At 38.8% G+C, this 27,204-nt stretch overlaps 1 protein-coding gene across 7 annotated transcripts in view; it reads right to left on the bottom strand.

Moving 5' to 3' along the window:
• The window catches only part of agrn (agrin), a 526,155-nt gene that overhangs the window by 128,632 nt on the left and 370,319 nt on the right, over nt 1–27,204 (bottom strand). For all 7 annotated transcript variants that reach the window (XM_057830472.1, XM_057830467.1, XM_057830469.1 and 4 more), the window contains 6 exons: nt 26,185–26,290; nt 15,226–15,336; nt 11,576–11,740; nt 8,250–8,393; nt 1,007–1,131; nt 796–901 (listed from right to left, as the gene is read on the bottom strand). In XM_057830472.1, coding sequence (XP_057686455.1) covers nt 796–901; nt 1,007–1,131; nt 8,250–8,393; nt 11,576–11,740; nt 15,226–15,336; nt 26,185–26,290 — 757 coding nt within the window. The remainder of the gene's footprint in view (nt 1–795; nt 902–1,006; nt 1,132–8,249; nt 8,394–11,575; nt 11,741–15,225; nt 15,337–26,184; nt 26,291–27,204) is intronic.

Raw genomic sequence — 27,204 nt, 5'->3', positions numbered from 1 at the left:
GAAATAATTGTAGGATATTCTACAAAACAACCAATAAACAGAAATATAACTTAGTTTCATACTTCTGCTGTTAATTGGAATGAGCTTATCACTGGTAGACGCCCAATCCATTTGAACTGGGACCTCCCACGGACTGGACGTCGATGGCCGTCAGTGGCAGCCAATGCAATTTATGGACATTTCATGTCATTTCGTGTTGATGTTCGGTCACTTCCTTTTCCTTTTGGGGCATTTACGGGCCACTTCCTGTTGATTTTGAGGCATTTACTGGTCATTTCCTGTTGACTTCAGGTTACTGAAAAGGAAATGTCTCAAGAATGTCCCCAAATGAATAGAAGGTGACTCAAAGTCAACAGGAAGTTACATCTGAATGCCCTTAAATGAACAGGAAGTGGCCTGTATATAACCACAGAAGACTGGCTGTGAATGCCCTGGTTTCAGTGCCATTGACGGCGCTAGACGTCCAATCCAGTCAAAAAGAATTGGATGTCTAGCGCCGTCAATGGCAGCTGGAGAGCTAACGTAGACTATTTTATTTTATTAGCGACCTGTTGGTTCCTTTCTTTTTGAACAGTGACACCTTTTTAAAACGAAATATCTGTTCTTGGTGGGAGCATATCGATTACCTTTTGGGCTACCAAGTATCGCAATATATCACCTTCCTGATATATTGTCACATCCCTAGTGGAAAGACAAGGTTTAGGCAGCTGCTCATCATGTGATGGGGATCTGGGAAACATATGGCCATCTGTACGACATTTACGATGTATGAAGGTTTCATCATTCTGGGCTCACCTGTGCATTGTCCAAAGTGTTGCACTGTGATATCCTTGTCTTGCCTACAGGCAATTGTCCTCAGCTGGCACTGGTCGGCATACGTCACCCCATCAGAACCGCACACCTGCTCCATAGTGATATAGATGGAGAACACTTATTTATTCCCTTTGAACATGCTAGTAGCTCCTCTCATTTAAAATTACCCCAGAGACCTCTTTCAAAGACACACCTTAGTTTTGTTCCGCTCATCGCAGTCAGTTGAGGGGCACTCACAGAAGGCTTGACCATTCACCTCAATACAAGAAGCTCCAAAACTACAAACTAACTTGTCACATGAATTCGGAGCCTCTGGACCTGAAATGGAAACGGGTTGATTTTATTAGCAACACTTGTGTTTATTTTCTAATTGCAGCACAAGTCAGCAAAAGCACTGATCATGCACTTCTAAATGAAAATGAATTCACATATAAAGAAATGTAACTATCGTATATGTGATGTACCAACATTTCTCAAGTATAATAGAAACTCAATTATGTATACAGTAGGTTAAATGTCCTAATTTACCCTTAAAAATGTGGTTTCCCTCATAGCTATGCTCAAAAAAATGAAGCCCTGTATTACCTGAAAAACAACTTGTATTTCATCAGTGTTTCAGAAAATACCATACTTTTTTTGTATCATATGAGTAGTATTTCAGGAAAACACTGACATTTCCGAGCACATGAATGCATGGAAGTCAGAACAAGGAAGTTTAAAAAGTATATATAATAATAAAACTGTCTGATGGATGAGATATTTTGAAGGATGACGTGAGCATGAGTATATACGTATATCCTCATACATTTTTGATGATCGGTTGCTGTTTTTGTAATCCTTGCTACATGCATTTGTGTAATAGTGAGAACCCATAAGAAAACTGCTTTAATGATGAAAATTGATTGATTTTCATGATAATTTTAGAGCAGTGGTTCTTAACTGAGGTTCGACCGAACCCTAGGGGTTCGGTGAAGGCTAAGAAACGCAAAGCCGTATTTTGTACGCTGACTATACAGGGTGACCCAAAAAAAAGTTTACATTCAGTTGACTGCTTGTTTAAAAGCCATTGAAACATCTAAATAGGTTGTCATGTTTAAGTGATTCATTAAGGTCACTCAATGCAGCTGGTAATCTCTCGTCTCTACAATTCCTGTGCTTCTGCTGAAAATGAAGAAAACTTTAGCTGTACCTGAATTGCTGCGTGCCGGTCTGACACCTACTGAGATTGCAGCAAATCTGAGAATATCCAGATGTGCAGTCTACAAAGTTAAAAAGAAGCTGAAAGATACTGGAACAGCCTCACGAAAACCTGGGTCTGGAAGTGCCGATCTGTGCGGACCAAAAAGTTGATTGACAAGGTGATACAGGTGGCCACCCCAGAGTCCAGATCTCAATCCCCTGGATTATAGCATATGGGCAACTGTGGAGGACAGTGCCTGTAAGAAGCCACAAACTTCTGTGGCAGCCTTGGATAGGTCCATTGTTAGATCTTGGGTAAAGATGACAGCATCCTACATAAAGAAGACCTGTCAAGCGTTCAGCAGGCGCCTGGAGGCTGTTGTGACGCTTAAGGGAGGACACATTGAAAAATAGAGTGTACTGTACATGTTCTTTACAATAATGTATAATTTGTGATTAAATTCTAATTCTAAGATGAATAAACATGGCATTTAAGTTGTATTATGGCAGTGTAAACTTTTTTTTGGGTCACCCTGTATATAGGCAAAGTGGCGTTTTAGACAAGGTTTTGGACTGGTTTTCCCTTCATTTACAGGGTTTATTCCATTTCTTTCAAATGCTAGCCCTCTACCAAATGGGATGAGAAATCGGTTTGCTCAGTGGAAGGTTGACTGGCACTTGGTATGAGGAAGTATACCAGACCTACAGACAGCGTGAACTGCGTAGATAATAAAAAAAAAAAAAAGTGTTATTTTTCACTATGAAAATAGTATGTGATGCAAGGATGCGACAATAAAATGAGAATGAAGACATGAAAACAAAAAAAGGAACAGTGCGAAATGAAATTAGTTTAATTTCATTTACCAATGTGAAAATCAACAGCAAAAGGCAAAATTATTTGTGGTAAATTAGAAATCTAGAAGAAATGTGAACAGGAAATCACTTAGATGTTAGCTTGCCAAGTTTTGATTTTGAAAAAAAAAAGATTAATTATGAAATTCTGAAAGGTTCGGTGAATGCACCTGTGAAAGCCATGGGGTTTGGTACCTTTAGCAATGTTTAAGAACTACATTTTTAGCGGTAGAACTAAAAGTTAGCACGATTATTTTGTCCACATAATGAGGTTTCTACTGGATTATGCTAGAATGAGAAAAATGATCTTTTTGTTTCATGCATACATGTTGACTTCTAATTAGTATATTTATTGACATACCAAGAGAATAACTGAAATTTTGATAGTGAACATTATCTATGAGTTATAAACTCATATGGCCAAAGGTGTTAATACATTAATACAGTCACCAAAAGGGCGTATTTCCCTGTCAGATACATGCATGAATAATTGAGTTTTCCTGTAGAGCACTATTTCATCCAAGCTGCCACTGTGGGTCAAACAGAATGTTATATTGTGGAAATGTACTGCACTCTGGAATACTCTTTTGGATAAGCTTTTTTCATTTTTTCCATTCAGTATATCTTTTCATATGTAAGCAGCTTTTGCAGCCTTGAAGTTACCGCTGCACGAGCTGAAGGAGACTGGCCACCGGGGCATAAGTGAAAGGCCTTTGCATCATAGCTACATCATAGCAACTTAAAGTGCCCCCTGTCCTTGGCTCCTGCTTTCAAGAGCCTCCACCTCCCAGTGCCTTGTCTTTTCATCTGACATGGTGAGCGGGGATGGGAGCCCCACTGGTGTGCCCTGTTGCCGACTTGATTAAGCTTTTGACTTCCAGTCAATAGCTGATAGAGCATCTTAATCAAGGAGCCGCGTGCCCCTCCCTCAGCAGGAGCTAACCTTTCTATCAACCTACTTTAAACCCGACTTGTTTTCATTATTCATCTGAAGAATCAATAGTCCCGATGCTGGAATACAAATAAACAATTATGAAGTATGAAAAGTATGCTGTAGTTGAAGAATGACACTTTTGGGGAAACGTTGCTAGAACATTGTTCAATTTAGTGAACAAATGATTGCGGTGCTAGAGGACAATTGAATTAAAACATTTTGATTAGTTGAGCTAAATACAGTCATACTAAAAAAAAATATGAGGATAAAATCAGGATTATTCGACTGAAGAAATCACAAGAAAAACCCAACAATACAAAAAAACATTTTTGTGGTAGAAAATAATAAGGGTTAAAATTATTGTTATAATAAAAGAAAAAAAAATACAGTGGTACCTTGACATACAATCGCGTCAACACACTATCTTTTCGACATCCGACGTAAAATTTGACTCGCCATTTGTTTGTACATCCGACGACATGCTTGAAATACGACGATCTATGACAACACCACAGTTTCTTCGTTTTCCCGCAAGACTGTTGAACGGCGGATATTCTTGTGAGAGAAATCAACATGGGTTTTAAGAATGTAAGTGCAGGTTGTGAAAAAAGGAAAAAGGTGAGGCTTACCATTGAAATGAAGATAGAAATGATAGAAAAATATGAGCGTGGTGTGCGCGTCCGTGAACTGACTCGACAATACGGCCATAGAATATCTCCGATCTGACACCTTAACTTTTCAAGACTGGCGAACGGAGGAGGACCGGCGAGATCGTAGACATCAGGCATAAAAATGGGTCAGGGGCTAAAAAGGTGAGAAGGATGTGGACGAAATAGTAGAGCTGTCCCAAAACGACAAATTTATTCCCGATTAGTCAGCCGACTATTTTTACAATTTGTCGACTAATAATTTTTTCTTTTTTTTTTCTTTTTTACCAATTTAGCAATGACATCTTTGTTGATGCTTATTCATTCACAAAAAACATTTTGGAACACTTAAATTCTTTATTAAACGACAAGTAACCATGTAGCAATAATTAATCACACATGAACACTGAGGTCAAATGCTGATAGTAGGCCTGAACGATATTGGAAAAAACTATCATTGCGATTTTTGGGGAGTTTGCGATATTATATTGCGATATTAAAAGGAAAAAATGTTCACCAAATAACTTGAATCGCTCCATTCGGGATAGCTGTTGACAAAGAAAAACAGTTTGGTCGTGGTGCCTAACAGGAGGGAGAGTGAGACACTGTGGTGCTGTATTAGCATGAAGCAGAAAAACAAGAATGTATGTTGTTTTCAAATTCCAATGCTCTGAAAAATGGTGCCATCGGCCCTAATTTTTATAACTCAGTTTAATCTAAGATCTGCACACTTGCTGCGTTAATGAAGTAAAACAAAAGTTTAAATGTTGAAAAAAAGAAAAAAAAATGCACGTTTATTGTGCATGCGCACATTGCGATGGCGATGTTCAAACGATATATTGTGCAGGCTTAGCTGATAGCATTTACTATTGTGAAAGAATGGAATGTAAACAGATTCAGACCACTGACTTCGCCTTGTCTAGCATTATTATTATAGTATACAACTATACATAATAGTATTATAATAATTATAATATTTAATTGCCAATCATATTTTTTTAAAAGGGTATCATTTTAAAGGTATTCTTAGTGTAAAATTTGAATTCTGTAGTATTATAGTATTAATTCTGAAGTATGTGGGATTAACTCCAGAAATCGTTATTTATATGACAAACGTGACATGCTTTTATTTTGAAATGTAGTACGTTCGCTAAACCGCTTACAATTGTACACTCCGCAAAAAGCACTTTTCCTCATTGCTTGTGGTGTCACTAATAGATTTTTTTTTTCATTTTTTAGTTTGCAAATGCTGTTTACCATGTTTGAAGTGTCACCTTTTAACCGCAAGTTTGCATTTTGGAAAAGACTGCCAATGTTTTATAGCAGGCCAAAGTAAGTTGTCTTTTTTTCCCGTTAGTCTCAGTGTAGCAATGCTAACGTTTACAGTGTTTAATAATATAGATGTGTTTCCTTCTTTTGTATGTGTGAACTGTAATTCTACGGCGTGTTGTTGACCAATATACATCTGGACACAACAACTGCAGTCTCATTTGTCATTTACACGCACGCACAAATGTATGCACGCACGCGGTGATAAAACGCAGCCGCGAAAATTACCGCCCTTATTTTTATTTACCTTGCGATAAATGGATTCATTGCATATTGCGACAGGCTTAGCAACTTGAATAAAACATGTCGATAGTTAGTTAGATAGACTTACGAGACCCCCACCTCCTTCCCCCCTAAAAATGTTCTCCTCGGATCTACACAATTCCCGTAGGTCACCCTTTTTCACTTCAAAAGGGAGAATTTCGCCGAAAAGTGAGTGATTTTCATGCCTGAGACTAAAGATGCACCGATACCGATATTAGTATCGGCAGGGGGCGCCGATCCGGCCCGAAATGGTGGTATCGGTATCGGCGAGTACCAACAAAGACGGCGCCGATACCATTTACCGGTCCATTATTACAACATTTGACCGCAGCCTTTTTTTTTCCTCCTGGCGCTCACTACACTCTGTCTCTGTGTTGTGTGATGACACGTGAACACCAAGCAGCTATCGCTATTGGCCTGCTCCAGACCAATGAGAACGGGCCAATAGCCACTCCTGACCAATGACAAGGCCGCTTGGTGGCGCCGACATGGCGGCGGTCGGGAAATATTTCAAAATAGAAATCCCGTCAATTAAAATCAATGGCTGCATGCAAGATTTGCGGCCTGAAAGTTTCGAGATGTGGAGTTAAATCGGCCAGTTTCAATACCTCGAACCCGATAAAACATTTGAAGACGAAACGTGAACGAACACAAGGAGTTTGAGCCTGCAAGAGCAGGACTGCTTTCCAGAGGAAGGGCGCTGGACCGGAGCAACAATCTCTGGTCAGTGTACAACGTCTACTTTACTTTTATTGTCTTTTACTGAAAGAAATGCTGCATTAATTTGGAAACTGTTTCCAAAGTAGGGTTGCCACCTGTCAGAAATAGAAATAAGGGACCCCCCCCCCCCCTCCCGAAAAAAGGAGGCTAATAGAGAGACGGGATGCTGTGGTCAATTATTATTACTTATAATTGTTAGCGTCCGCAAATGCGGAAACAAGGTTGGACCTCGAAGCGGACAAAAAGAGGGGGATACGTACAAGGGTTTAATGATTGCAAACAAAAAATAACACGCGATCGCGGGATAGTAGAAATAACAAAAGGAGTCCGTGACAGCAGGTCGACGAAGCTCAATACTACAAACTCGAAGGTTAACTAAGACGATAGGCAGCGAGCCAAAAAGCCAAAATAAAAACACTCAAATACCTGCACAGGGTAGAGGTTACAAACGAGTGCAGCACACTAACAGAAAAAACCCAATGCAGGGGCGTAACAAGCAAATGTAGCGAGACAATAGTGCGAGTTGTCAAATGGCGATCAGCAAAGCAAATATCTCGGCAGCCTTCTCTGAGCTCACCCGTGCTTAAATGCTGCGTTGATTGGATTCAGGTGCGACGTCAGCAACGCCCCCACTAACAGCCCAGCAACAAAACACAATCTAACCAGCAGCAGAATGTGACAATTTCATGAAAGTTGCACTGTTTGGCCTTTGAGAGGTTTAAAAAAGTTTACTCAGTTCATTCAGAGTTTATTATTATGAACTTATTTTTACTTCCTTACTGTTGGGCTAGTATTATACTTCGTACTAGTCTTTTTCCTATTTTGCAAAGGTAAGCAACAGCCTGACAAAGCCTTGATAGCAATGATTTCACATCCAATTATGTAGCTCTTTGGGGGGGGGGGGGAATATATATATATAAACAGGGTGGTATCGGTATGGTATCGGTATGGCCGATACTGCACAGCCAGGTATCGGTATCGGGGCCAAAAAATGGTATCAGTGCAACACGACCTGAGACATATTCCGACTGTATTGTCGAGCAAGTTAACTGGCGTGCACACCACGCTCATATTTTTCCAACATTTCCATCTTAATTTAAATGCTAAGCGTCACCTTTTTCCTTTTGTCACCACCTGCCCTAAACTTCTTGGGACCCATGTTCATTTCCCTTACAAGAAAATCCGCCGTGCATCTGTCTTGCGGGAAAACAATGAAATTGCGACGCTGTCATAAATCGTCATAGTTCGAGCATGTCATCGTATGTTGAGACAAACGATGAGTCAAATTTTACGTCACATGTAGAAAGGATCGCATGTCGATGCTATCGTATGTCGAGGTACCACTGTATATGCCATCACACAAAATGTAAGATGTAAAAGGTTTTCCAAAGGAATTTACTGGTGGACTGCAACACGAAGATAAACATTTGGTGGAAGTCATGTGTCAATGTGTAATGTGTCATTTAAATCCAGTATAAAGTTTTGTTTTTTTGTAATTGCCTCTGTATTACCTTTGTCACAGCCATTCATGCCCATTTTGCTTCCATCAGGGCACACGTTGCACTTCATGCCCTTTACCCCGGCCTTACAGGAGCACAGACCTGACATCTGCTCACAGTCATCACGCACGGACCCGCTTGCGTCACAGTTGCATGCTGCCCGAGGACAAGGAGAGAAGAAAAGATTGATTAAAGGGGTGGATCGATTAAAGGTGACGACAGTACCTGTCCTGTAACTCATTACTTTGTGGGAGTACAAAAGACGACAAGTTTTGAACAAAAAGCCTAAAATTATCACCCTAAAGAGACAACAATAATTCTGTCTGAAAACAATGTGTTCTTTTTTTCAGTTTCTGTATTGGTGTACTTTCCTTTACCAGGCTTGCTCTAGGCAAATCTTATTACCTCAATTCATTAGCCACGTTTACATGCTGACTTTTATTCATACCGATTCAAATCATTCCGAATGAAAATTTCACATCAGCTGTTTACATGTCACTTCATCTATTCCGATCCAGCGTTTACATGTGACTGCCTTTATTCCGAAAGGACGTTTGACAACTGCCGTCTGACATGCGCAGATTAATCAAAACAAAGCGTCACGTTGCAAAACATGGAGCTCGATCGTCAGATCAGCTGCTGTTTTAACTTTTCGAGTGGAAACAAAACTTCAGAATGATACGCCGTTCATTTAAAAAGCTGTGTGGGTGCGCTGTGCGTGTGCTTGGAAGCCATGTTGCAAGTGACGTTACTTACGTCACCGAGTGACGTCACCACGTCAGTACGGAGCATGCGCAGAAAGAACGCAACCAGACACCATTCCGCTTCCCTGTTTACATGATATAATTTTACTTCTAATCGGTTTGGGAAAAGGAATATTCCACCCCTGTGAATTGGAATGAAATTCCATTCGGTTTGGGCCTGTTCATTCCGAATGAGGTGTTGATATGGAACACATTTATTCGGTTTGAACAAATATTCTGATTGTAATTAGAATATTTGGCTCCATGTAAACCTGGCAACTGACGGTAATAGATATTCATTCCTTTTGAACTGAAAGGGCTTGTAGTGTTGATTTTTATTCATTCATGGCAGTGTTGTTTTTGTCAACGATGATGAAAACGAAAATATTTCGTTAGCAAAGACTTTTTTCATGACGATGATGAGATGATAACAGGCTATAAACGTGTTTTTGGGAGACTAAAACATGACGAGACCAATGCCAATTTTCGTCTGACAAGACGAGACGAGAACAAGAAGAAAATGCGCAATAATTTACGTCACATATTCACAATGTGTGACATTTTATGTGTAGTTAGACTGCATGTAGCAGTGTCTTGCTGTGCCACTCGTGATGTGCTGCGCGACGCCCCCCTCCTGATTCACCAGTGTGTCATATCCAGTCTCCATGTTGGCTTGCACACATGGAAAGATTTGTTTTCTTGGCCAGAGAGAATATGCAATGTTGCTTTAGCCTTTTAAAGTCTTTGCTGAGTGATCATCACACACTAAATGTAACTTTCAGCATTAGCATAGCATTCACGTTAGCTTTAGGGCAAGCGTCCTTTAAACTCTCAGACTGGTGTCCAGGTGGCTATAAATAAGTGATGATGATGTAGTGTTTTCCTGCTCTGTGTGTATTGGCGTCAACCTTGTAGATGCTACAAGTATGTATGTTTGTCAATGTTCATTCAAAATAGTTGGAAACCTTTATTTATTCATTTATTTTTGGAATATTTTTTAAATTTATTTTACAGACGAAAACATTTTTAGTACACGACAACAAAAACAAGACAAAATTAGTTAAATTAATTAATTAATTAATTAAACGAAGACAAACACATTTTGAGATGACTACAATATGACTAAGGCTAGGTTCATACCGCAGGTCTAAATGCACAAATGTTTTCGTGTTTTTTTTCCGACTCGAGTCATTCACTTGACGGTGAAAAGCGAAAAGTCGCATAAGAGTGGACAATTTCAAATCCGATCTAGGTCACTTTCGTATGTGGTTAAAATCTGTTCTGGGACACATTTTTCCAGAATGTGGCTGCGGTCTGGTCTGTCAAGGCCCTTCAAATTGGATTTCATGCAGCAATTACATCAGCAAAGAGTGAGAGACAGGGCGCTACGGTAGCGGTGCAGCTGTGCATTAGCGTTAGCGGCTAGCTTGAACGCTGCCTTTGGGGAAAGGGCGGGCTTGACAACAGTCATAAAAAATAAAATGGATTGAGAATAAGCCTGAGGATGTTCAGTTTTCTCTCTGCTCCAAATGAGCAATATTTCAAGATTACTTACACAGTGGGGAGTCGGGGCAAACTGTCCATATGTGTGTGTGTGTGTGTGTGCGTGTAGTCATTTGTTTTGATGCTCCTGCGCATGCGGGTCAGTTTGCTCTGCGCATCTCGGACTGCGAATTAGTGCGCATGCATGATACTTGAACTGGCTCAATGGACAAAGGCAGTCTGAACGGGCACGCACAAAAAAAAAAAAAACTGATGTGACAAAAAATCGGAATTGTGCATTAAGACCTGCGGTATTAACCTAGCCCATTTATTTATTTTATTTATTATCGTCCAAAAGACCAACACTGAGACGCAAATTAAAAGGGCTCCCAAAAACATCACCGATTCATTGGACGTCTATAATCGTCTATGGCAAGGAATTAAGGGATGCTTTGGGAGTGTCTGAACTTTGACACCTTAGTTTCAAATGAGAATTATATATATTATATATGCAATTATTTTTCACACTTTAGAACAATTCTACGGTCTCAACAGTTGTGTGTGGCGTGTGCCTTTGCCAAAATACCCTTTGAATACTAAAAAAAAAAAATGACTTACAGATTTCAGCCCTTATATTGTCTCTCTGAAATTAGAATTTACTGAGGAGGCAGTCCTGTCTTAACCAAATAAAGTAGCTAATTTACTGTGTTGACGATTGTAGCTATTCTACAGCAAATTTCATGCTGTGTAATTATTCTTTAAACATTAGAAGTGGGGGTAGAATTAGGTTCTTGTGGCTAAGTGAGGATATTTGCTCAGCCTAGCTGGCACATCATGGGCAGAACATGTCAGTGTGTCTGTGGTATTATGTAAATTAGCCAAACTATGATGATCCAATACTGCTGAATTCAGAACCACTCATTAACAGACAATTTCAGAAATACGCAGGTAACAAAAGATTTACCTCTCGTGTAATTTCACACTTGACGGGTGGGAAAGTACTCAATAGACACAAATATTTGCATACAGAGAATCTGAAAATGAATTTTTCATGTGATTGAAGCAGGCGATACTTCGCCATTCAAAATGGTCGTTACCCCAAAATAGGCTTACGTGTGCAGCCGCTCATGTTCTCCGTCACAATGCCGCGGAAGTTCCAGAAGCCCGGCTCACAGCGGTCACACTTAAGTCCACCGACTCCTGGTTTGCAAGAGCACTGACCACTGGCTGGATCACATGTACCCTTGTAGGAGCCATAGACATTGCATTGGCAAGTACCTGAGGACAAGAAGATAAAAACAAAGAGAAAATAAATTCCTCAACAATACACTGTTTATTTCAAGTGTTTCTTCTACTGCCATACTCCCCTGCGTTCGCAAGTTTTCTGTCACCATTTAGTTGAATGACAAAGAACCTCAAAACTGTTGACCAGCAGTGTAACTTAGAAAATAGAGTTTGTGGATTTAGGAAAGGCTCAGTGTTCCAAAAATAGATGGTGTGGAGCGTCAGCTAAATCTCAAGTAAATCCGTGTTCATCCTTATTTCAAATTGTGTTTTTCATCAACACTACACCCAAGTTGAGTGGCTACAATGGACACTTATAGCCCTATTTTTCTAACTCAATAGCTCTTTTGCATGTTGACGCATTAAGCATTTTGCCATAAAAGTCTGAAGTGTGCTCAGTTAGCTCCTTTGAATCATTGCTAAAAATGCTGTTGTTTACCACAACGTACTCATAACTGCCCATATAGTAAGTTTCAAGTACAGTGGTACCTCTACATTAGAACTTAATTCGTTCGAGGACGGGTTTTGTAAGTTAAAATGGTCATATGTCAAGCCGGATTTCCCCATAAGTTTACAGTATACTTCGATTATTTCGTTCCACAGCCCAATAACCTATGCTAAATTACTAATAGGAATAACATATGGAAAAACAAATAGATTATAAATACAAATTGGAATAATAATAATAATAATAATAACAACAAAATAATTTAACGAATGTGGCAGTTGTGTTCTACATCCTTTTCCTGAATGCACCGTGTGGCTGACGAGAGAGAGAGGTGTGGTAGAGTGGGTAGTTTATACTTTCGCTTTTCATGTTTTGTAGTTGTTGGCGGGGGGACCGGTGAGCTGTGTTGTCTAGCCAGTTCACTCACAGGCACACCACACTCATATTTTTATATATTATCTTAATATAACTTATTCACACTCCCAGCCATTTTCACCGGAGCAACCCCCTTTGCTCCCGGCCGTTTTACTGGATTTTGACTGATTTTTTCAAGGCCCACAGAAAATTATGTTCTATTGCTATATAAACATTGAACCCACCAAAAGAAAGATTAGACTCTCTTCTTTCAGCAAGAAAAAAAGTAAGTTCATATCTTTTCCCATTCTTTAGATATCAGCATTAGAAAATTGCTTAATTTGAGCAATTTTCCAATTTCTGATGAAAAAAACTGTGAAATTGAGCTATTTGTAAAAACATACATTTCAAACATAACTTTGACTTTAACACAACTATTTTTTTTTTGCTTTTGTGACATCCCAAACATCTGAATAATGTTTTACTTCTACAAAATAATATAAACAACAAGACAAATAGAGCTTTTGATAGCAAAGTAACAATGTATTTACACATAACTAAACTATTGAACTGAGCGATGACGTTGTTGTGGCCGCGGCTGTATCGGCAGATGGGGTAAATTTTTCCCTCATCACCGCCTGTCTATCATATCAAGATAGATTTTTAAAAAAATCTTTTGTAGTGACCACTACCTGATAACATAATTTTCCTAGGGAACTTGTGTGGGGCATGTGCCTTGTGTTTACATCGTTCTCCACATTTTCCCCACGCTTCTTACTTCTTCCAACTTCCATTTCCTGACTATTTCTCTTCATTCATTTCCTTTCATGGTCCGAGATGAGTTCTTAATAAATGCGCTACTGCCCTGCAGTGGCCTATTTTATTGCTTTAAAATGGATTTTGAGCGTTGTGCTTTGGAGCGAACTTGCATCAGAACCTAGAGATGTCTCTTATGAAATAAAGACGTAGAAGTAAAAGATGTAGAAATACGTTTTTGGTACACTGAAACAATTAAAAATAGAACATATTTATACGTTTTTGGGAGCAAATGAGTTAAATGCTAAGCGTCACGTTTTTCCTTTTTTTCACCTCCTGCACTAACCTTCTTGGGACCCATGTTGATTTCTTTCACGAGAAAATCTGCCGTGCCTCTGTCTTGCGGAAAAACGATGAACTTGTGACGCTATCGTAAATCGTCGTATTTTGAGCATGTTGTCATATGTCGAGACAAATGGCGAGTCAAATTTTTTGTTGGATGTCAAAAGGATCGTATGTCGATGCGATCGTATGTCGAGGTACCGCTGCATATAGTTTCTGCTTTTCATTCATTTTTATTATTTTTACCTCCTGTTTCAATTGTTTTTGTTTTTAGCTGTCTTGATGATTTAACATTATTTTTATGTTTCATTTTATTTGTTTTTAATGTGATGTGAAGCACTTTGAATTACCTGGTGTTTAATTGTGATAGAGGGGGGGGGGGGGTGGGGGGGTGAATAAAAAAGCAACTTGTACACAATCTTACTGAAAAATAACCACATTAGTGTGATAATGTTGGGTTGTATTTAATAGGTATAGCAAATAGCTTAATGTTAGCACTTCCCAAATATATAGAGAAAGCTGCTCTAGTCATGTTCAGCAGCCACTGGGTTTTGAGTTTTAACTCGTGTCCCTACATGCCGACCGCAAGCTTACATGCAGGGCCGGCTGAGGCGATTTGGGGCCCTAAGCAAAATAATGCCAAGGGGCCCATATTTTTGGCCTACCATTTCGTCACAGTGTACTGTGAAACCCATACATGCAATCCAACCTATATGTCCATATTTTGTATGTTAATCAGATTTTGTGGCACTGCATTCTTCAAACTTCTCACCCCAAATGATTGTCAGTACTTACAGTAGATATCACCAAATCTTTTTCTAAAAGAGGAAAGAAGTTAAGGAAGAACTTTTATTTTTTTAAGCTTGTAATCAAGTATCAAAACTCACAAAAGTCAAATAAAGCAAACTGTAGTAAAAAAAAAAAAAAAAAAAAAAAAAAAAAAAAAAAAAAAAAAAAAGGAATATGAATTAAACAATTGCCAGATTGCCCCCTATCTGGGCCCCCTAGTGGTCAGGGGCCCTAAGCAGCTGCATAGTCTGCGTATAGGCTGGGCCGGCCCTGCTTACATGCTACCTAGTGATACGAGTATGGACTTCTTTTTGTGTACTGGCTGGAAATGTGTTGTCATTACATTACATTACAAACATTAGGATTCATGTGCTTAATGTTCTATTACTGTAAATTTGAATGAATCAAAAGTAACACATCTTCTTTTAGGGAAGTAAATACTTTACTTCCACTTCGCATAAGACACAAAAGTATAAATAATCATGCATTTGAAGAATTATTTTCAATCTTGCATAGACTTGGAAACTTTGATCAACGTCAAACAAGTCTGGTGTTGCATCAATACCAAATGGTTGGGAATCTAAAGCGACAAATACACTGAATCCACATTAATTTAATGGAATCTTCCATGACTAATGTCATTCCACAAACACACATGCACTGAACACTTTAGAGAGAATTGGTTAAGGATGTATCGCTTAATCCCGCCAACTAGCGAACAAACAGCAATGATAATCTACTGAAATGTTTTAATTGTATGAACACAACATGGACATAGATTAGGACTTACTCGGACAACCGGCCAGTCCAACTCCCAAGGCAGTTGTAAAATTGTCGGCACAGCAGCCATACACAGACAGAGAGCAGTGCTGAGACTCGGTGGGCTCAGGCAGCGATGTGGCTGAAATCACAGATAAGGTGGAAAACAAAAGGGCAAAATAGGATGAGGGATGTCAATAGGAGAGAAAGAACAAACAGATTTGTGTTGCAGGTTCTACAAATGAGGGTTTGGCAGTGCATACCATCATTTTATAGTGGCTGCCACATATTTACATTTGGAAAACTTTTGTTATTTTTGCGGATTTTTTTTTATTTCGAAACTTGTTTTTAAGACAGCTAGCTTGTGGAAAAGGCTTACTACCACTTTATCGAAGCAAGGGTCAGACAAAACTTGTGGAAGCCTATAACCAGCTTTTGAAAATTTCAGTTTGAGACTCTCTCAACAATGGCTCAAAATCAGGAGGGAAATTATGCTATTACCTTCAAAACAAGCAATAGTGTACCTGACATTTACTACCTATTTGAAGGCTTGCTCTCTTCAAAAAGACAGACATCCTCAAAAATAAGGTGGCATTCCCAGACAGGTTCTTTCTATAGTCTGTTTGTGTGACGCTTCCTTATCCAGATAAGGTAGGGCGATAATAAAGCATACACGAGGAAGAAAACTGAAAACTGCCCCAAGCAGTTTTTCCAATGTGTTTACAATACAATACAATACAATACAATACAATACAATACCATACAATACAATACAATACAGAGCAGTGCTTCAATTGCAACTTTTTTTTTCAAACATATGATTTCAAATCTTTTAATCCTTATTCTTATCAATATAGTGTTTTTTTTTTTTTTTTTTTAATGCTGTGCACAGAGCTGTCAGGCCCTAGTTTGACTTTCAAGCCTTGTGGGAATTAATGGCAATTTTGTCTTAAGGTGTAGTTCTCCTTCAGATATATGGCCTATACATCTACAACGTTGGCATGGAGGGGCAGCTGCCACCCTAAATTGGCTTGCCAACACAATCGGCACCAATGAAAACTTAAATTTGACTTTTACCGCCATTAATTATCAGTAGGGTCAGTGAGGATCCTTAAATAATAATAATACAAAAACATATATATAATATCTAGTATATATAGAATAGTATTGTATACTTGTATAAGTATATATAGTACAAGTATATACAGTATACAGTAAGTAGTGTATATACAGTGGTACCTCGACTTGCAAATGTCTCTACATCAAGAATTTTTAGTTTAAGACACGCCTCAAAGGGAAAATATTGCTTCTAGTTCCAAAAGAAATTTCAGGACACGAAAGGCAAAAATACAGTATGGGCTGCTACTCACAGCTCGCAAAGCTTACTGAACGTTACATATTTATAGTTGGTATGCCATTGGCTATTGCCTAGCATCTTTATGTGTGTATCCCAGTGTCAACTTCATTCGCCCCTCATGTTCCGACAGCTTTACGTGAGTGCATTAACTTTTATTCTTTATCCTTTGTTTTTTACATTATGCACAGATCTCATTTTATTGTTATTGAGTAATAATCTAAGAGTAATATGTATTTGTTACATGTTTTGATGCATTTTTATGTTTTACAAAAGATTTATGTCTGAATTTTGGGGGCTTAGAACAGATAAAGGCATTTACATAGAAAACGCGTCTCTACTTATGGAATTTTAAGTTATGAAACTACTTCCAGAACCAATCAATTATGAAAGTAGAGGTACCACTGTATATTAGTACAGTGGTACCTCTATATACGAATTTAATTTGTTCCAGGATCTGGTCTGTAAGTCGATATGGTCGTACGTCGAGAGGGATTTTCACATAAGAAAACATTATAAATCGATGAATTCGTTCCATAACCCAAAGACCTACGCTAAATCTTTGATAAATACTGCTGGCACAATTACATATAGCAAAACAAATAAATTATGAATAGAAACCAGAAAAATAATATAATATTAATACCTATAATAATTATGTAACGAATCGAGATCTAATCTGGTGATTGTGGTTTGCATTCTGTTCCTGAAGGCACAATGTGACTGACGACAGAGTCAGAGTTTTTACCTTCTCTTTTCATGTTGTTGTTGGTGTTGGCTACGGCGGACAGTAGCCTTGTTGTGTTGCACAAGTTCCAAATAAATTATTAAAACACCTGACGAAGAGGGCGACTTCCTTGCTGATGTAACAACAATAATAATTCTCACATTCGCTTATAAAGACTGGTAAACGAAGGTCGGATTCCGGATGTATTGTCGAGCCAATTCACTGACGTGCACACTACGCTCTTTCACTACGCTTTTTTTACCACATGCACAAACTTTCTCGGGACTCATGTTAATTTCCCTCACAAGAAAATCTGCCGTCCATCAATCTTGCGGGAATGCAATGAAATTACGACGCTGCCATAAATCGTCGTATTTCGAGCATGTCGTCATATGTAGAGACAAATGACGAGTCAAATTTTATGCCGGATGGCGAAAGGATCGTATGTCGATGGGATCGTACAGTATGTCGAGGTACCACTGTATACGTATATAAATATGAAGCTAAGTTTCAGTTTGTAAATGTCATTTGTGCCTTTTTGTAGCATCTATATCAGACATGTCCAAAGTCAGGCCCGGGGGCCAAATGCGGCCCGTGGTCAAATTTCATCCGGCCCCCAGCCACTGTCATAAAACCAATATTATCTGGCCCACACACAGACTTAATACATTGGTCAGCAGTACTGCCACCAGCATATGAAGTAGCTTACACACTAAATGCTGCTCCTCATTTACCCACTAAAAGGCAGCAGCACTTTAAGCAACATTACCCCGTGTGACCCTTTACTCCCAATTTTCTTAAAATGACGACAATCAACTGAAAAAAGTTGACTGCGAAAGGCCGACACTTCAAGGATAGGTGGAAATTGGACTATTTCTTCACTAAAATACGTAACAGCTGTGTCTGTTTCATTTGCTAAGAAACAGTCGCTGTTTTTAAAGAGTTCAATGTGAGGCGATATTACCAAACAAGACACGCTGACATGTACGACAAGATTACAGGGAAGATTACAGATTACAGAGAAAGTGAAGCAACTTGAAGAGAGTTTAATTTCACAGCAGTAGTATTTCGCAAAAGCCCGAGAGTCGAAAGAGAACGCCACAAGGCTAGTTGCGAGATTGTTGAAATTATTACGTAATTAAAAAAATAATAAAGCAAATGTGACACACAAAATGACTTGCTAAAATTTGCTTAAATATATTGTTCTATGTAAAGGTCGTCAGCCAAGGTCGGCCCCCCACATTTTTAAGACACCAAATTTGGCCCCCTTTGCAAAATGTTTGGACACCCCTGATCTATATACAAATACTTAGCAAATTCTGTTTCAATATGTATACACATATGCCACGTGTTGACACTAGGGGTGTAAAAACAAATCCATGTGGATCAATATATCAGTATGTTAGGCACAATTAAATGTAATTCGATCAAATTGCAAAATGATTTTATTTTCGGTATGCCATTTTGTTAAAAACAATGATAACAAAATTGTCATACGCATCAAAACTGATTCGAATTTTATATTGCTTTAGGTAAATTGGAACGAATTGTGTTTAATGTCTTCATCATTTTGGATTAAATTGATAGAAAGCCTTTGAATCGAATCATCACAGAATATCTTATGGTTGTCCATAGAATACCATCGAGAAATATTTGCCACCCTCAAACAATAATTACAAAATCAGGAATGTATTTTTGTTCTTGTATGTTAGATTTTTAATAGCTGCACACTACCTAGCAACAAGTGACAGTGCAAATGTATTTTTTGTGTTGATATATAATGCTATGTCTCTTAGAAGGCAAACATTTTCTAACATTTAGCCTATAATAAATCAAGATTTTTTTGTTGTTGTTTGGGTTTTCAATCATTTTGTGTAATTGATAGAATAAGTAAGTGTTTTCATTGGAAGAAAAATTGTAATTTCAAGGCACATCAGGAGAGTAAGAGGGAGCGCTGTAGATTTCCTAGTACGTAGTCTACCTAAATCTTGAGTACCCAAACCCATTTATTTTTGGCCAAGCACAGAAATCAATCAAAATATTCATCGGATGATTCACGCCAGGTTTTTAGAGCAAAATGAAGTGGTACAGACAGAAAGGAGAGATCTCTCCTTCTTTTCTCCCTCTCAATCTCTTTTTCTTGGCTGCTCATTTGCCGTTGGGAGGCTGAAGATATCGGGGTCATAAATCACACTGGTTACTGGCGTGAATATAAGCCTCCGCCTAATGGTGATGACTGGGCTTGCTCTTTTTCCAGTGCTTTCCAGCTCCAGGGATGGGCATTGGTCACAGTTCATTTCACTTGCCACTTTCCTCCGCTCTATCCAGCTATCTCTACTGAGCCTATTAAGTTGCAGGAGACCTTTTAAGTTCATATGTTCTTACTGCCCTTCAAGGGTTTTCACTCTTTGAGCTGGCATCGTCTGGCCCAATTGAGCTTGGCCTATGCCGCACAATGTTACCCTAGCATTGTCAGGGTCTGCTGAGTTGTTTTCACTGGCTTGTTGGGGGCTGCTGGAGATAACAGTCTGGGTGAGTGTGGACCACACCAAGTATTTGGTCCAGATTTCAGGTAAAAATAAATAGTACAAGTAATTCAATCTTCTCAATCTTTATGAATAATAGTTGAGAACGTGAATGATTCTGTGTAGAGATTGAAAAAGACTGTTGACCCGCTCCACTCTCTCATCTTTCTCAAATAGATATTACTCAGCATTTTGTCATATTGGTGTTGTGTTCTCAGTTTTTTCTCTTTCATTCCAGCATCAGGTTGAGCTTGATGGAAAGGAGGAGGACACAGTATTTTAAGACACCTGTCACCATCAGCTTACATCAGCAATGTACAGCGTACGTCACTTACAAACTCTCCGGCTTGAATTTGTTTATAATTTGCTGTGCTTGCTTTATTTTTTTGTGATTCCTTGGTCATGGCATTTTACTGAATGTTGTTGCCATTTCTTTCTCTGTTTTCGCTGTTGTTCTTTGAACTTTTGTTTTAATAAGCACAGGCAGTCCCCAAGTTATGATGTACCCGACTTATGTGATTTCGACTCAATGACACCGGAGTCTATAATGTTGACTTTTGGTTTGTGATACATGCTTTTATCTTGAACACAAAGCGTAGAGCAGGTAACACTAATGGCACATGAGTAAGCACACATATACACACGAAGAATAACGTATTTGCGCAAACGAAGAAGAGCGCACACTCCCACACGAGGAAGAGCGCATTTGCTCCCACGAAGAAGTAGCGCAGCCAAGTGAGCGAGAGAAGGGACAGATTACAGCTGCGAGCCTCCACACACATTTGTTGCTTGTGGAGCATCCACAGAGGCAACGCCTGTATACAACCCCTTTTGTCCTGTTTATTGTGCATTTTCAATTGTGGTCGAGTTATTTATAAATGCAAATTTGAATTGCTGTGATTATAGATGAAGCTGATTCATTTTCATTTTTAATTTAGTTTCATTCTGCAAGTGTTGATGTCATAAGCAGCTGAATAAAGTCAGCAAATCACACGGAGGTCTGACATCGTCATTTTGGAGCTTAGCTTTCTGTCTAGCTAGGACTTAGCTCCAACATCTTGGCAGGGACAGTACAATGGCGTATAATGGATGTTTGTTTGAAAGTTATTTTGAGATTTAGGGGGTATTTAGTGGTAATTAATGTGTTAATTCCAATTTATGAGGAAATTTGGGTTACGTCGCCAGCATAGGAACTAGTGGTGGTAACCTCTTGGTACCTCACGATACAAAGCTCACTATAATGATAATCTCACGATATGGCGAAACAACTATTATCGATTCATTGGTCAATAAATCATTCTAGGATATTCTACAAAACCACATAGAAACAGAAAAACTATTCTCATCCTTCTGCTGTAAGTTTATCACTAGTAGGCGTCCAACCGATTTGAATTGGGAGGGTGGCAGCGAATGAACCCCTCCCACTTCAATGGATATCAGCGGCAGCCAATGCCATGCAATGAGGTAAATTTGGGCTATTACCTGTTGATTTTCAATTACTTCCTGTTGATTTTGGGGCATCGGGAATGAACAGGTAGTGACTCAAACTCAACAGTAAGTGACCTGTAAATACCCTCAAATACACAGAAAGTGACCTGTAAATGCTTCGAAAATCAAAATCAGAAAGAGAGACTATGAATGCTCTGGTATCGAATGAACCAACGTTCATTCGCCCTTCCCAGTCTTAATGGATTGCGCGTCGAACGCCGTCAATGGCAGCCATCGATATAACGGAGTCCCTATAATAGTGGAAGATTTTGTTAGTAACTTGTTGATTCCTTATTTTTTTTCCCATTAAACAACCTTTTTTAAAAAATGACACCTCAATTCTTAGCATGAGCACTTTAGGGATGTAAAGTATCGCGATATATCACCATTTTGATATTTTGCCACACCCCTAGTAGGAATGGACCCGGTTCGTAACCCATGGACTACCTGTATAATACAAATTATTTCTTGTCTCTGAGTCTGTGTTGAGATTCACCTACACATTTTGCCATTTCATAACACATCTTTAATTGAGTAATGAAATACTATTAACTGTTGAGTTTTGTAACTTTCTCTGTGCATGTACAGTAATACTTGGGGTCAGGATCAGTGTTGCCAATCCACGAGTAAGTAAAGTAGCTATTGGCTGTCCTAAAAGTCACTACATGACGTCATCACCTAATTTGCATAATAAGCACTTTGCATGTAATTTTAATGGACGCTCCAGGAGAGAGAAATAACGTCATGGGAGAAGCAAAACGGGAGTGGGAGTAAAAAAAAAAAACAGATAAAATCGGTAGATTTGTTGCTAGTCGCTTTTGACAAAAAAAAAAAAAAGTAACCAAGAGGCTTTGGAAAGTCGCCAGATTTAGCGAGAAAGTTGGCAAGTTGGCAACACTAGTCAGGATACCCCTGTACGGAACAACAACAAAAAATCTGTCTCCTATTTTTCCTGAAATTTGCTCAGGTTCGTTGCCAAACGTTATCTTTATGGCAAATTTTGGAAAACACAAGACTGGGTGACTGTATATGGTGTATTTTCCCTCAATCTGGATTTGAAAGCAAGTTATATGGTTGAGTTGAAATATAGGGTAAATTGAGCTGGAAAATGTATCCTTTTGCAAAAAAAAAAAAAAAAAAAAGTGTTCCTTGGGATGTTTAAAAAAAACCGATAGGCTTTCAATGCTCTGCCAAGCATGTTCTGAGGCTTCTTCAGGAGTTGAGGTCAAATGAAGTTTTTCCCAACATAGCTAATACGAAGGGCAGTGTAATTCTCCAGCATCCGAGTTTCATACCATCGGCCAATGGGAATGGAAAAGCCGTCGAGCCTGTGCCTGTAGAGGGCTCTTTGGAAAAGGGATTGATTATCCATGGATGGAAGAGAGGCGTGACAGTCAGAACCCAAAGAGGCCAGCTTAGGAAGCAGAACAATCTCAAGGGATGGGTGTGAAACACCGGCAATTTTCCCTCTCACTCCATTTTACTCTTTTATTCCCATGGGGAATCAAACAGGCAGAAATGATCATATGAAATCCCTTAAGTGGCTTTCGCTCTGCTTCCAGTCACAAGCTAAATGTTGCACTCCATTTAATTTTGGGAAGAATACGACGACCTCCGCAGTTTAACGGCCTAACAGATTAATCTAACCCAGTACTTCTCAAATAGTGGGGCGCCCAGGGGGGCGCAGAGCAATGCCAGGGGGGGCGCATGTGACCTCGGGGAACATGTTTTATGTGTTTTTTTTGTTTTTTTTTGCCGTACTGGAATAAAGTGTACTTGCACATCCACTCAGTAGGTGGCAGTGGCGCTCTCATTTTCAGAATGCGCGCAGTATTTTTGAACTAAGGAAGAGCACTCAGCACACACAGACAACAGATATGAAGAGCAGTGTGCCACCGCCGTTTTCGAAAGCCGTTTTCCGACCGGACTCACTCACGCAGCGACCCACTGTCTTGTCCGGTTCTCACGTCGCCGCCCGAGAAGTGCCATTTTCGGCTTGGGATCGTCACGACGACTGCCCTCACCTACGGTTCTACCTCGGCCGCCGTGAATGCGCTTTTTCGTGCCGTTTGCCTTTTAGCTTTGACTTTTAATACAGTGGGTGATGATGAAAGACCACTGTTTACTGTGTCTAAAAATAATTATAGCAGACAGCAAGAAGCCAAATCAATTAAGACGCCACTTAAAGACATTAGACCCCAATCTCATTGTTAAGCCGCTTGATTTTTTTCAGTGAAAACGTGCCGAATATTGCCAACAATCGTCCTGCTTTGTCAGTGTTATATCAGTAAGCCAGTGAGCATTGTTAGCATGTTAATTGAAAAATAACTCCACATCATTGCAAAGGAGGTAAATACTGTGAGCAGCAAAAATAAAAACTGTCCTGTCCAAGGACACTACCCCCCCCTTTTATTCAGATTTTTCAGTCAAATTTTTTGGCATATTGTCCTCATGAGTGAATGTTTCTAATCAATTTTAATTTGGTATTATTTACTGATTTTATTACATTTTATTGTTCTGTATCAAATGGTCAAAAATGTACCTTGAGTGTATTTTTTAGTTTGGATGTGAATTTTTTTTTTTTAATTCAGGCAAATTGATGCACATCAAGTCTTCTCTGTTACAAACAAAACAATGTTTATAATAAAGCTATACTTTATTATAAGTTGATCTATGTTACTTTTTTTCTTTATTAGAAAAAAAGGACACAATGTTAGGCAGATGCGTATTTATAATAGTAATTTTATAGACAAATGATACTATTTACAGTGGCGGCAGAGAGTTTGGGGGGGCGCGAAACATTTACGTCTTCCTTGGGGGGGCGTGACAGAAAATAATTGAGAAGCACTGATCTAACCCATGAATTTAGCTATAGACAAAGAAAAGGCTAGAACCTCAAATGAGTTTGCAACCTTAGTATTCATCTTACATTGTAAGACAATAAGTAGTGTAGGGAGAAAATATTTACTGTTGATTGGAAAATTGTTATTTCCAGCATCTCTCACCTCTTATAAATGTATACAAACAATCCTCTGGTATATCATGAGTTTAAAATTTTGATGCAAAATTAGTAAAAGTAGGAAATGATTGTCAGTTATGTTCCAGGGCTAAAATTTAAATTGAAGAAGAGGAGCAATTTACATTTATTTAGTAAAATTAAGCCATATGGATGTAAAGTACCGTATTTTCACAACCATAAGGCGCACATAAAAGTCAAACAATTTCTCCAGAATGGACGGTGCGCCTAATGTGTGACCAGAGGCGTAGCAAGGGTCCCTGGGGGCCCCAGGCAACAAGCAACATGGGGCCCTTTGAGCGTGTGCAAGTAAGGGGGACAGCTGGACTTGAGGCAATAGCATATTTAATAAAAGTATAATAACTAGGGCTGTCAAACGATTAAAATTTTTCCGGGAGGCTTGACGAAGGAACTCTAATCGCTGGACGTCGGTGCAAACCGGGCGTTCAAAGTCAAGTTGCGAGCGGCGTAGGAGCAATGGATGACGAATGGCGAACACAGCTTTACGAAGACTGGGAGGCAGAGCAAAATTTGCAAATGGATTGTGGATGCTTCAGCTAAGGTGTCTGCTTGCACTGTTATCTGTGCTTTCGCCAAAGCCAGCATCATTTCTGAGGAGGAGGCGCACGGCAAGGAGACTGACTCTGACAACAACGAGAGGGAACCTGCCAGGCTTGATGGAGACCTAGCCCAGCTGTTCAATTCGTATACAGAAGATGAGGGCTTCGATGGATTTGTGGATTGAGTACAATTGATGTGATTACTTTTAAATTTTTTTTAATAAAGTACAATTGAACTCAGTTTTGCTCCCGTTGCCTTATGGAAAAAAAAAAAAAAAAAAAAAGTTAGCGCACATGTTAGCGCACATGCTAGCGTGCATGCTGGCTTAAGTTTTTCACGCGCCCAATAATGCGATGTCTTGAGTGTGTGTTAAACACAAATATAGGACCCGAAAATGGGCCAGTGCCTTTTAATACGGTGCACCCTATGGTCGCAAAAATACGATAAATTAAAAAATAATAATAATAAAATGTAAAAAAAAATAAAGAGAAATTTGGATTATTTATCTCAACCTAAACCAAAATTACTGTACATTCCCATTAGTGGCAATTGCTAAAAGACTGCAAGGGAAGCTCATCTTCACCCAAAATGCAAAAAACATAGTGATATATAAGAAAAAACTACACAGTTGCGTTCACATGTCATTGACTAAATATTGGCTACAACCCACTTTTGTTCAGAAGCTTCCTATCATTAGTTACGATGCAGGCTTGATTTTCATTCGGGCGCTCTCCTTCTCTTCATGTTGATTGGATGGTCTTTCTGAGGCTGAATGTCTTTGATTGACTGCGAAATGAGAAAATCAGTGATCTTGTCGTATTAGCATCCTCGGGAGGAATTTTTCAATTTCCATTCTTTTGTTCTGATTTGACTTTCAACCTAGCGACACTTGCTTTGTTAAAAACGACTAGCGAAAATTTGAGTTTCCATCGCTGGTGTTTTTTTTTTTATTTTTTATTATTTTTTTTATTGTAGCTGCTTGTGTTTGAAGACTTGACTTCTGGTAATCTTGTTTCTTTCCCTACCGAGCAGCGGGTGCCATTGAGCCCTTCCACCATCACAAAGCACTAACAGGCGTACACACTTTGAGCTTCCCGTCATTGAAAGACCAGCATCTACCAGTGATTCCCATGGACTGTATTCAACTTCGAATTTTAAACATTTTACAAGCTACATTTCTATATACAGTTGTATGTTCCAAATAAAGCATACATATTTACAAATCCTCCCCAATCAATGGATGACATGAACGAGCGAGAGATGTGAGATGTCAATGACGATGGATGTTGGAGTATGTTGCATTGAGAGGATAAACAGACCTGCACAAGATCCCAGGTGCTGAACTGTCAACTGCTCTTGTTTCTCACACCTTGCCTTCTTCAGCTCACACTCATTGTTGTAAGTTTTCCCGTCTGAGCCACAGACCTACATATGAAAGATGGAGAAATCAACAATTTATTTTGAATTACAATTTTTGTTTGTTTGTAACCGTGGTAGGTAGTCATTAAAAAAAATAATAAAATAAAAAATAGCAAAAATAAATTCACTGAATTGACGAAGAATCAACAAATATATGAGCTACACAGCACAGCCATCATTGGTTAACAATCTGGTAAATTGGTGATGTTTCTTGTTGGGCTGTCAAACGATTAAAATGTTTTTAATCGAGTTAATTACAGCTTAAAAATTAATTAATCGTAATTAATCGCAATTCAAACCATCTCTAAAATATGCCATATTTTTCTGTAAATTATTGTTGGAATGGAAAGATAAAACACAAGATGGATATATACATTCAACATACGGTACATAAGTACTGTATTTCTTTATTACAACAATAAATCAACAAGATGGCATTAACATTATTAACATTCTGTTAAAGTGATCCATGGATAGAAAGACTTGTAGTTCTTAAAAGATAAATGTTCGTACAAGTTATAGAAATTTTATATTAAAACCCCTCTTAATGTTTTAATAAAATTTGTAAAATTTTCAATCAAAAAATAAACTAGTAGCCCGCTATTGTTGATGTCAATAATTACACAATGCTCATGGGCGCTTAAGCCCATAAAATCAGTTGCACCCAAGTGCCAGCAGAGGGGGACAAAACTCCAAAAAACACAAGTAACAAGTTGAAATTGCACTGTGCTGTCATTTTAATCTGTTTGAGCCGGGCATGTGCGTTAATTGCGTCAAATATTTTAACGGGATTAATTTTTTAAAAATAATTACCGCCCGTTAACGCGATAATTTTGACAGCCCTTGTTTCTTGCTGTTTTGACAGATTTGCAAATGTGACTGAGATTTCTTCGTATTTATTTCATATTACAGTAAATGAA

Source organism: Corythoichthys intestinalis, chromosome 2 (assembly GCF_030265065.1).
Source record: "Corythoichthys intestinalis isolate RoL2023-P3 chromosome 2, ASM3026506v1, whole genome shotgun sequence".
Lineage (NCBI taxonomy): Eukaryota > Metazoa > Chordata > Actinopteri > Syngnathiformes > Syngnathidae > Corythoichthys > Corythoichthys intestinalis.
Note: the sequence above shows the minus strand (reverse complement) of the source record. Positions and strands in the feature narration are given on the sequence as shown.